The sequence below is a fragment of the Solea solea genome, chromosome 16, assembly GCF_958295425.1.
Source record: "Solea solea chromosome 16, fSolSol10.1, whole genome shotgun sequence".
Lineage (NCBI taxonomy): Eukaryota > Metazoa > Chordata > Actinopteri > Pleuronectiformes > Soleidae > Solea > Solea solea.
The window spans coordinates 5032941-5045687 of NC_081149.1; the positions used below are offsets into that span (position 1 = coordinate 5032941).

The 12747-nt window shown below is 41.9% G+C and overlaps 1 protein-coding gene across 1 annotated transcript; it reads left to right on the forward strand.

Annotated features, from left to right (window-relative positions):
- The first annotated feature begins 1702 nt into the window (after positions 1–1702).
- Positions 1703–8571, forward strand: kcna7 (potassium voltage-gated channel, shaker-related subfamily, member 7). The gene is made up of 3 exons (XM_058654489.1): positions 1703–1793; positions 3027–3754; positions 7005–8571. The coding sequence occupies exons 2-3, from the start codon at positions 3080–3082 to the stop codon at positions 7941–7943; spliced, it is 1614 nt and encodes a 537-aa protein (XP_058510472.1). The 5' UTR covers positions 1703–1793; positions 3027–3079; the 3' UTR covers positions 7944–8571.
- Positions 8572–12747: the final 4176 nt, after the last annotated feature.

Genomic DNA, 12747 nt, shown 5'->3' on the forward strand with positions numbered 1-12747 from the left:
AACAGTTTAAAATCCACTAAGTGATGTTTTGAGTATTTTCGAAATATTTCTCATTAATTTTGTCCGGTTTTCTGATTAGTTTTCTCCTCTGTGAATAATAACAGAATTGTTATTATGTAATTATATTATTATATAACTGAATTATTCACGTTAAAATGACTATTTTTTTCCCATTTCATGACAAACCAATAAGAAAAGTGTTTTTGTGTTTTTGAAACCGGGAGTTTTTACAGCAGATTCTTCACTTTTTCATAAATACTTGAGTAAAAACTGCTGGCGCCGTGGGTGCACGCGACACCGCCACGTGACCGGTTTGTCTGTATTGTAAGTTTGAATTAATAATAATAAAATACTTTTTTAAAGACCAGTGAACACCTCGTTATCATTTTAATCTTCAAAAATATTAAGCATCACAATGTCAACAGTTAAAGAAAAACGATCTCGTGGCACAGAAAAGTTTTTGCTGACTCACCTGAAGGCGCGTGACGCTGCAGACGGAGCACACGGATGTGAACAGATGTGAACAGATGTGAGTGACAGCATCAAGTCAACAACAGCAGGCCTGGTGATCTGTGGTGCCGCACTGCCCTCTGCTGGTCAGACCTGGAAAATTACTCCAAAAAAAAAAGGTGATGATGGTGATGAAGAGGTGAGTTTGTACTATGTATAATCTTTTTGTATAGTAAAGATTTCAAACTATAAAATGACAAATGTGTGATTTTCAAATAAACGTTTACACTGATTTTTAAACAAAAATTGTATTATTTTATCATTAATTCAGCAAAACATTCTGTTGATATTAACACAAAAATCGTCACAGTTCAAAGTTCACGGCTCGTATTCATGAAGAAGAACTCGTCTGTTATGTGACGTTTTTTTTGTTTTGAATCATTTAACATCACATCAGAAACACTGTAAAGCCTGAAGATTTAAACCTATAAACACGCAGCATTATAGTTAACGCACAACTAAATTAAGACTAAACATTTAAATAAAAAATTAAACATTTACTGAAAATAAAAAATACATTTTTAGTCGATCTTAAAATTTTAAGATCGACTAAAAATATGTGTAAATGCAATTAAATGCACAATAATCTTCAAATGTCCGTTACTGTGCAACGTTAAATCAACATGGTCTCATGTAGTGGGTGACCCCTGCTTCAGGGGGCGCTGTTGACCTGCTTGGCAACACACACACTCACAGCACTGAGGCTGATTAAAATGAGGGCGACAGCAGAGAAGAGAGACATAGACATGGACAAATATCCATAACCGTCAACACCTCTGCTTCCTCCTCAGGTCCCTGCTGTGTGTGTGTGTGTGTGTGTGTGAGCGTTAAAGGTTCAATACATGTAAAACATGTGCAGTATGTTTAAGAAAGTGACCACGGTTCAGGGGCCAGAGACGAGAGAGGAGACGGCGGAAGATTGAATTTCTGCCTGACAGCATCCCCCCCCCCCCCCCAGCTCCCAGTGTGTGTGTGTGTGTGTGTGTGAGAGAGAGAGAGAGAGAGAAACAGGGAGTGGGTGAATAAAGTCAGTGACCTATAAACAGGCCTCACACTCTCAACTCTGTCCACTGCAGGAGACACACAAGTGCGGCTCCGTCCACCGAGGAGGACACGTGTGGACATCATGACATCATGGCATGTTGTTGATGGTGGTGATGATGACGAAGATGATGACGAAGGCTCTCGGAGCGAGTGAAGGACGCTCAGATCTCGCAGAGGTGGAGAGGAGTCATGGTCACACTGAGGTTCTGTCTCTGTGAAGTGGACATGGTGATGAACAGGTGAACGAGCATGAGACTTACCACATGGACTATCATTGTTTTTAACAACTTCATATTAATATTAACACAGAGAAACATACATATAATATATGAAATAACAATTCTGCTTTGGTTTAATCAAAGTTTTTTTCTTTTTTTAAAATAAAGAACATTTTCATTACATTTGAGCATCACATGACAGACAGACAGACTGACCTTGACCTAGAGAGATAGATAACTGCTGATATATTTATGTTGGCTAGTTCATTTTTGTATTGCTAGCTAACTAGCAAAGAAACAAAGAAAGAAACTGAGATATATTTGTTAGCTAGTTTATTTGTGTGTTGATAGCATAGCTAGATAGAAAAAAAGAAACAAAGAAAGAAACTGAGATATATTTGTTAGCTAGTTTATTTGTGTGTTGATAGCATAGCTAGATAGAAAAAAAGAAACAAAGAAAGAAACTGAGATATATTTGTTAGCTAGTTTATTTGTGTGTTGCTAGCATAGCTAGATAGAAAGAAAGAAACAAAGAAAGAAACTGACATATATTTGTTAGCTAGTTTATTTGTGTGTTGATAGCATAGCTAGATAGATAGAAAGAAAGAAAGAAACTGAGTTGTAAACACCTTTATATCACCTTTATATCACAATAACAAGCAAGTGTCCACCGTCACCATCTTCTCCGGTTTCTGTTTATTAAACAAAACAAGAGCGCGCCACCTACTGGACTCAAAAGTGTTGTGCTACAAAAGGGTTTGTGTACCTGACAGTGGACATTTACGTTACGTGGACCGTAGCTAACCTCACAAACATGTGGAAGAGAAAAGTATAACCTATTCTGTTTCGGACTACCAAGTTAACCATGACGACATTTACAACATATCAACTGCGGTGAAGTTCTGATCATTTTTACGTCACATTGACTGTAGCAAATCTCTGAGGATTCAGGAAATATGACCCGAGAAAATATTAATGACGACATGTTTGTCACACTGACCACAGTGAACCTCTGCGAACAAGAATGACCCGTGCCTGAATTCTCCTGTTTTGGAAATACCAAGTTAACCTCGGTGGAAAGTACGACCCAGGACTTAAACTCCGTTGTCTTGTTTCAGAATACCAAGTGAAACTTAACGACATTAATGACGATATTTAAATCACATTGACGGTAGCATATCTCTGTAACTCTAGGTATGACCCGAGCCTCAAAGTGAATTCCACTTTAACCTTTATGGGTTTTCCTTTCTTCAGGGCAAAGCGGCAGAAAAACTAAAAAGAGATACTCAAGACAAAAAAACGGACAGATGGATAGTCACGACGAAGGAGGAGACCCGGAAGGAGGAGGGAAGGAGGACAGATCCAAAGCTATGGAGGTTGGTGATGAAGACAAGCAGACCAAAGACAAGCACAACAAGCTGGAGAAGGAGATCAGTGAGAAGAAGCCGAAAAGGCGCCGCTGCCAGTGGAGGAACGGCTGGGCTCTGGCTGAACGTCTCACCATTAATGTGTCGGGAATGCGTTACGAGACTCAGATCCGCACGCTCTCCCAGTTCCCCGACTCCCTGTTGGGAGACCCGGAGCGCCGGATTCGCTACTTCGACCCCCTGAGGAATGAACTCTTCCTGGACAGGAGCCGCGTCTGCTTCGACGCCATCCTCTACTTCTATCAGTCGGGCGGGAGACTGCGTAGACCCGCCAACGTCCCCCTGGACATGTTCATGGAGGAGCTGCGCTTCTACGAGCTCAGCGACGAGATCATCGACCGCTTCAAGGAGGACGAAGGCTTCCCCAAAGAGGAGGAGAGACCTTTACCCACCAACGACCTGAAGCGTCGTCTCTGGATGCTGTTTGAGTATCCAGAGTCGTCCAGTGGAGCTCGCATCATCGCCATCATCAGCGTCATGGTGATCGTGATCTCCATCCTCATCTTCTGCCTGGAGACTCTGCCCGAGTTCAGGAATGAGAAGGAGCAGAGGGAGGTGAGGAGCACTTCCATGGTGCTGACACTTTAAAGAGCCACTTGAGCGTGACAGGGAGGAAGCAGTGAGGGTGTAGCTGGTCGTCATGTTGGACCACATTCATGTGAAGGAGGGAAGGCAGATGAGTGACAGGGTGAAAAGACAGATGTTAACACTGTGAGGAGGTAAAGATAGAAGGACAACAGGTGTTGACAGACAAATGTAAACCAGCTGTGACAGAAGGTGAAAACATCTGTCTTCACCCTGAGAGAAAAAATGCTCAGAATAAAAGGGATAGTTCAGGTTTGTTGAGGCACTGCCAGCACCAGAGGCTCACTCAGCACACTCACCACTTGTCTAAGAATATATTTGCCACTTTATCTCACTATTAGACAGACTTTTTCCAACTAGAAACCTTTGCTAAACTGCACCAAAGTTCATAGAGAAAATCAGCGATTTTACGTTGTTGTTGATCCAATGTTGCCTCCATCAGTAACTTCTAATGTGCTGTTTTTGTGACTTTGGTGTTTTACAAACTTCACTCAGATTTGCCAAAGTCATACAAACTTAGCAAACAAAGCAGCAGAAGATTTTCTGAACTTGGGTGTGGGAGAATGAGCGTTTGACATACTTCAGTTGGCAAAACCCACTATGGTTATTAACCCACTATGATTTCAGATCAAGGGGAGACAAAAGAGTAAGAGCAACAGATAGAGAAGGTTTCCAGAGATTATTTTGGACTTGAGGAATGACGGAGACAGGGAGAGCCAGAGACAGAGTAGATTCAGGTTGGGTGTTAAGTTGAGGATACATGGTGGAGACATAGGGCGACTGCCAGAGCAGACAAGTGGATGCGTCAACAGTCCTGAGAGAGACAGAGACAGAGACAGAGAGAGAGACAGAGACAGAGAGAGAGACAGAGAGATAGTACGGAGAGTTCAAGAGTCAAGAGCCAAATGTGAAGGGAAGCGACGGAAATGAGCCTGTCTCACGTTACCCCTTGGAGATCTAAAGGTCTATATATAGAGAAAGGATAACTGGGAGTGCACTTTAACACATCAACAAATGTATTAATGTATTAATAAACACGGTGACCCACCAGACTGGAAAAGAGGCTCCAAGTTCAACATCTCTGATGACAGCAGCAAAATTGGCCTTGCACACACACTCTTAGCCTGGAACTCTGGAGGTTCAGGCCGACCAGGTAGCAGCGTGAGCCAGCTTTACGTCCTCCATCAGCAGCAATGACACCACTCTAAGTGACTGGCTGTGTTTGTATTGAGTTTGATGTTGATGTTTCTGAGAGGTTCTGAACTGGTAAGTTCTTCAGAACTGAAGATGCCTCTTAGAGGAGAGGTGAGACATCTTCAAACTTACCTCAAGCTAGTCCAGTTGCCTACAGCTAACTACTGAAGATGCCTATGACCTGGAGAACCTTCACAGATGTGAACATAGATAGCCACGCATACGCGATCAGAGACAAACAAACCCGAACCTACGTATACAGCCGTCCCCATGTAATCACTCACTCAACAGATGGTAGATCATGTAACGGCCTCTTCATAAGGTAAAACTAAACATCTAATCAGCCAATCACATGACACGGTCAAGACAAACCACTGTTGTTCAATCAGAGCTTCAGAATGAGGCAAACATTTTGACTGCAGTGACTTTAAATGTAGCACGGTTGTTGGTCTGAGTTCTGCAGGAGTAAACGCCTTGCTGATGCCAAAGGTCAGAGGAGAATGACCAGACTGATTCAAAGGCGACAGCAACTCAAATAACCACTCGTTAAAACCAAGGTATGCAGACCATCTCTGAACCAACAACACGTCCAACCTCAGGCAGACACACTGCAGCAGCAGAACACCACACCAGACCCTGTTTACCACTAATAGTATCTTTCTTCTGGTGGATTAAGTGGATAAATCTGGATACCAGTTAGATTTGACTAACTCAAATGACTGAGTCCTCTTGAGTCCTTACGAAACTGATGTTTTAGGACTGACTTGAAAACAAGAGGCTGTCATTGCAACAGTGGCAGCCACCAGAACTGAAAATGTGTTCTGTGAAGTTTTCCAAGCAGTTTACAAAGAAACCGAAGAAGACCTGAGGATGCAAGGCTGATGGACAGAGAGGAACATAAAAACATGAACTGATGAAGTACATTTGCTGCGAGGCCATCAAACTCTCTGAGTAACTCTATCTAATTTGTTAAAACGCTCAGCCATTTCAAACCTGCGACGAGTTCCAGGAAAAAAAACAAGCAGCTGCGTTAAATGAAGTGTCAAATGCAGGTGTAACGCAATCCAGAGTCACATGAACAAAATGTTTAAATTTAGAGAAACCGATTCATATAAAGGTCCATGAGGAAAAAATAAAGCCGCGACGGTGAAAATGGAGAAGAGAGAGAAGTTAGCACAGTATCACAGGCCTCACAGGCTCCATCAGATCCCGATGACAGATGTCATACTACGAATGTGCTGAGGACGAACTTTGGAAAGAATCGCTTCTTCTCATTTATCTTCTGCCCGTCTCCTGTTTACTCTTCTTAATCTTTATTTCCGCTCTGTTGACACTCGTCGCCATGGAGCTTTCTGTTGTCGCCCTACCTTTCCCGTTTATTTTCACAGTTCTCTGTCCAACGTGTGCTTTATAACCAACAGATGATGGAATGTATTTGGTATCTGTTTGGCACAAGGCCTTCGTTTGCCGTTTCTTTTTCTCTGTCATGCAGCTTGTGTTCTCATCAGTGTGGGTTTGTCTCTCCTTCTGTAAGCAAGTTCCTGTCCACAGTTTTTGACACAGATCAATCAGAATTTGTTATGATGAGTAGGTGATCACCCAAGTATGTGACCATTAAATTGTGGTAATAATTTACCCACTGATGACGTCACAATATGGGCAAAACTGTAGAGAAAAAACATATCTCTGCCAAAATTCATGAGATTTGAACCTAATTTGGTATGTGTCTGCAGGATTAGACCCTATAGCATCAGACTAGCTCCACCCTGACTGTACCGTACCATTTTACAAGACTTAAGTGTAATCAGGGTCTGATGCAGAGAAACTTGGCAACAATTGAAATTAACCATGGATAGGCACGATTAACAAGTTCAGATGCATGTATCTCAGAAACATCTGAAGAAATCAGAATAAGGATGTTATGTAAAACAACATGTTTAAGTCTTGGTGGAGGTCTTTGTTCTTGTGATCTTGTTTTTGATCTTGTACAACACTTAGCACTTTTTCATCCTCCTTTGTTTTACAGCAATTCACCGTTGTCCCTCACCCCACCATTGAGAACGAAACCATCTCGGTCCCACCTGGATTCACTCCCTTCCAGGACCCCTTCTTCATCGTGGAGACGATTTGCATCTTCTGGTTCTCCTTTGAACTCATTGTGCGCTTTATCTGTTCTCCGAGCAAGATGCACTTCTTCAAAGACGTCATGAACACCATCGACTTCTTCGCCATCATTCCCTACTTCATCACACTTGGCACGGAGTTGGCCAAGGACAAAGGCGCACAGCCCTCCATGTCTCTGGCCCTCATCAGGGTCATCAGACTGGTGAGGGTCTTCAGGATCTTCAAGCTGTCTCGTCATTCAAAGGGTCTGCAGATCCTGGGCCAGACTCTGAAGGCCAGCCTGAGGGAGCTCGCCCTGCTCATCTTCTTCCTCTTCATCGGCGTCATACTCTTTTCTAGTGCTGTCTACTTTGCTGAGGTGGACAGACCTGACACGTCATTCACCAGCATCCCTGAGGCTTTCTGGTGGGCGGTGGTGTCCATGACGACAGTCGGGTACGGGGACATGTTCCCAGAGACTGTTGGGGGAAAACTGGTGGGCTCCATGTGCGCCATCGCCGGTGTACTCACCATCTCCTTGCCGGTGCCCGTCATTGTGTCCAACTTCAGCTACTTCTATCACAGAGGGATGGAGTGTGAGGAAACTACACAGTACCATCACATCTCCACGTTGCTCTGGGAAAAGGACAATGAAGATGACGGAGAGGAAGGAGATGAGGAAGGAGTGGATGAAGACCCTGAATGCACAGAGGATTACGAACCTCTGAATGGACAGAACAGCAGAGGCATTTGTCCTCCGCTCAATGGGACTCTTCTCACGGGACTTTGTGATGGACAGATGACTGGGGATCTGCGAGGAATTAATTTTTACCTCAGAGAACCTCTGGTCACTCAGGTCTGACAGAGATCAGACGGACACAGTTTTTAGACTAATATTAAAAGTGTACCTGGTCAAGAGAAGGTGAGCTCCACGGAGGTGACACTGTAACGTAATGTTGGACACAGAAGCGATGCAACAGGGTAGGCACAACAGACAGTGTCCTGGGGCCTAGAGCTGAGTGGGGCGGCCCCAAACGTAGTCCACAACAGGGCTGCAACTAATGATTTTTATTTTAATTTATTATTGATTAGTTGTTTGGTCCATAAATGTCAGAAAATTGTCAATGTTTCCAAAACCTCAAAATGAGTATATCCATGATTCCTGATAAATCAAATATGTGTATCACGACCAGGTAACGGTTAAATATCATCACTGGTTATGACTGGTTGGAAACCGCCTGTCTTCGCCTAGTGTCCCTGGCTCCCTGTGGTTTAGTTTGGATTGACGTGGGGTCCACAGACCCCTCTTGCCGGGGGCCCCCAAAGTCTCTTGAAATGGCCCTGCTTGGACTGATTTGAGCCCCTGTTTGCACCTCTCGTGTGATCAAGGTACCGACATCATAGACTTGTGCTTGATTATATTTGACAGAAATAGAGCATTCATCTGTTTTTCTGAATGATCAAATAAAAGTAAATGTTCTGCAGGTTGACTGAGGAAACTTACTGTTCGTTCATTTACTGTCAGCTGTTGTTCGTGTAGGTTTTTAAATCCACTTCATCAAGCTGCAGCTCTCTTTCACAAAGAAGTAACACATGTGCCTTCTGGCTACTTTTGGGAAGAAGAAGAATGACCCAGCCATCAAGACACTCCCTAAAAACTGCTGCTTAAAAAAAATGCACTTTTAACATAAAAAAACAATAACACGAAATATGCAATTTTTTCCCCATATAATACAAGATGATGAGATTTACTTTGGAGGGATAACACACCCTAGGACATGTCACTCTACTGTCAATCAACTACAACACTGATTTGATTGCTCAATTATGTTTTGTGTAGTTTAACTTACTTACTCTCAGCACCTTAAGTGCCAAAAATGTCCTATCTATATAAACGGCAATTTTTTTAATCAATATCAGTCCTGATCATAAAAAACTGTATTTATTAATTTCCAGTATTGATGAGTGCCCGCTCGCCATTCATAATACAACACTACCACCTGCTGGATTACCAGGAAAATAAAATGTATGTATGTATAAATAATGATGAATACAAAAAAAATATAAATTTGAGGGCAGGACACAGTGTATATTAGAACATTTTAAATGAATTGTGTGCCACATAACAAAACAGACCAGATTACATATGTGCTCATACAGAGGCTAAACACGCGGTAAGTGCAGCAGGTGTTGATGCTGTGTATTCGCGGCGCAAGCAGTCGTAGTGCAGACATGTAGTTCATGTTCATGCGGTGGTACGTACAGTGTAATGTATACAGCGCAGAGTTGTGAGCAGGGAAAGACGATCTGAAGTCAGAGTAGCTGTCGAGCCCCCGGGCGACATTTCTGTCTCAGCAGTAACGCCAAAACTGTGGTTTGATGATCTGAGGCTCAACAGATCTCCACTGTTCAAAGTGATGGTTCAGGTTTTGCTGATATTGCCATGTACCGTTTCCAAATTAGTAATATAGGTAGGATCTCTCCTACTCCAAAGTCCAAAGAGAAGATCCGTGATTTTAGCTCAAAGGGACAGTGGAGCTGCTGATCTACTGCTGCTGTGTTTGGTCAGGTTTTTTATTTTTAACATTTATAAATCTGAACAAATTATTTTAAACAGAGAAAGTCAGAAAATAACACCCATGGAGCAACTCAGGAGTAGGGGATTAACAACTTAACTGTGTGCTGGGATGAATAATCACTGATTTTCTTTATGGACTTTGGTGTGGGAGGTTTACAAAGCAACACAAACCTCAGTTTCCGGTCAGAAACGGCTGCAAAATACAGAAGCAAACATGCTTTTTGTGGAAATCATAGACTTACCTTTAGGTGAGCCTTTTGTTGATCAGTTTTTTCTCTTCTTGAACAAGCAAGCGTCCTTGTCTCGGGCTCATTCCCAGCAAATTGGTGGCGCGCTGCGGGCACAGAGAGTCAGCCTTGACCGTGTGTCGGCACGTCATACAAAAAACCCAGAACAATCCCTTTAATGTAAAAAAAATGACAGTAGCTCTATTGTAACACTACACAATGTATTTTAGTGTTCTGGGCCATTGTGGAGGAGGGTCAAGCTGAGCCGGGAGGCGAAGTTTTCCATTCCATTCCAACCCTTCCCCGTGGTCATAGGCTTTGGATGGAGGCCAAAAGAACGAGATCGCAAATACAAACGGCTGACATGCGTTTCCTGACAACGGGGTGACACATGGACTCACCCTCAGAAAGATTGGTAAGGAGGTCACACATCAGGAGGGAGGCAAGACTTTTCCTCTCCTGGGGGTGATTGGGAGGTTTTTACGGTCATGCCCCAGGTGAGACGCAAAAACATGATGGAGAGACCATACACATCCAACCTTGTAATGGCTCCCTGGACAATCTTTCGAGGGAGAGACGACGTTTTCTGACAGGAAAACTAAAGTCTGTGTACTTTAGCTTTAACTCACTCCCCCACACCAAAGCCCATAGAGAAAATGTGAGTTTTTAAAGATGTGGGGACACAGGAGCTGCTGATCTACTGCTGACCTCGTTTCGCAGGTTTGTGCCACTCAGGTCAACACAGAAGTCTAAAAACAACTGGACTGTGATGTAAAATCGCTGATTTTCTCCATGGAGGTGTGAGGTGAGTGCTTAATAATCTGTGCTATTATATGGTAATAAATGGGGGGCAGGGGGCCAGCAGGGGGTGCACACCTACAGCTCAATTAACCCATACAAACATTCTTCCAATACTTAGATTAATGACATTAAATATCAATTGTAGAAATAAAGAAAATGCTCAATCATTTCTACTTTGACCGTTGAAGGCAAAGCTGGAATTCTGTGAGCAAATCTGCTTCAGGTTTTCCAGAATATTATTAGAACATTTAAGCATTTAGAGACTTAGCTGGACTTTGTTAAAGCTCCTTCGGCAGCATTTAGAGCTTTGAGACGTCTTGGACAAGCCTCTGCGAGACATGGACACCTGGATTTGGGCCGAAGCTGACAAATCCTCCTCCCTCAGACTGAATTGATACTTAATGTCCTGGAGCCACTCCAGCTTTATCTTCGGTCAGTTGAAAGATGATCTGTAAACCTCACGATGTGACGGATCATCTGGAGCCTCCAGTCTTTTCTTCAGCTAAAAAAACCTCAGCATTAACCTGCGGCACAAACTCAACAGATTCAGAAATGTTTTGACACGTGGAGTTTACACTGGTGCCAAATGTTCTAGAAACATCTGAATAAAAAGCCAAATTCATGACAGTAACCAGTATGTTCACAAACATCGGCTGAAAAAAATGAAGGAAGCGATGGCGACCAAAGAAAATACAATTAAAAATGGAGGGAGATGATGGTAATAAGAAAAGAACAGCAAAAGTTGTTAATGCTGACTCAGCATTTCTGATAATGATGTTGCTGTAGTCACTGTAATTATTTTTTAGGAATGCTGAGTCAGCAAATTGTTTTCAGGCTTTTCTTAATTTTTTGTTTGTTGCAGCATTTACAACTACTGTTTTTCCTGTTATTTCCTGTATACTGTTATCATTATTGTACGTTCCAGTTGTAGTTGGATGTTGGAATTTTCGATGCACGACTTCCAAAGTTAACGCAGCATTATTATCATTAGTTGGGAATGCTGACTCAGCATTTCTAGCTCTTGTTTAGTATGTCGTCCAACATGAAACAAAAAAGTCATACTTTACTTTACAAAAATATTCATAAAAGTAACTATATTTTGTTTATTTTGATTATGTTGCAGGGATTAAAAAAAACACATTCACCTCATTAAGAGTGAAATATGTATAGATATAAATGTATATATATACATTTATATATATATATCTATATATATATACATACATACATACATACACATACAGTATATATATAAAAAATATATAAAATGTATGTATACTTTTTTACACACAGAGAAAGGTGCTGCTGTGTATGTAATGACTGATCCCACCTCTAGATGGCAGACTGTGTTTCCAGGTTTTACAGCAGCTGTGATTTACAGGAGTGCAGATTATCCAAACGCAGCATCTTCTCCTCTTGAAAGGATCTTTTTTTTTTCATCATTTATCCCATATGACACAGATGACTTGTGTTATGCTTTTCTTTTCTTTTTTTTCTTTCCACGCTTGAAACAAAACAGACATGTCTTAGTTTTTCTGGGTCAGGGTTTCTTTTCTTTTTTCAGAACTAATCATGGATCTGTGGCCGTGATACACATGATGACCACATGGCTAATTATGTCCAGCTGGCAGCAGACAAAACGTCTCTTTGTCAGACATTAAATTGAAGTCATAAAAAGTAGACTCAAATTTAAGCTTTTCTCAAATTCAATTTGATAAAGGAAACAACACTCCGCACTTACGCACATAAAAATGAATCAATTAATCAAGATTTAACACATTTCAGAGTGCACAATACTATGAAACAAGCTTATTAAACTGCTGATTTTAATTCCGTTTACACAGTTGTTTCACAGTGTGTTGTGAGTCCACTCACATGTGCTGTGTTTTACTGTCAATTTTCCCTCTAAACTGGAACATCATTTACAAAATTGACATCACCTTCTACTCAAGAAGAGCAGAAACGAGTCATGGAGACCATTAACTCGTCAGAAAAACGTCTATTATTGACATCTAAATTGAGGAAAAATTTCCCATAGACCTCTCTATCAAACTGTTTTG

What these genes read in the sequence shown, in the direction of transcription:
- kcna7 (XM_058654489.1), top strand. Translation starts at nt 3,080, where the DNA reads ATGGATAGTCACGACGAAGGAGGAGACCCGGAAGGAGGAGGGAAGGAG. An exon ending in ATGAGAAGGAGCAGAGGGAG is followed by an intron (nt 3,755 to 7,004) that starts GTGAGGAGCACT and finishes TTTGTTTTACAG; the next exon opens with CAATTCACCGTTGTCCCTCA.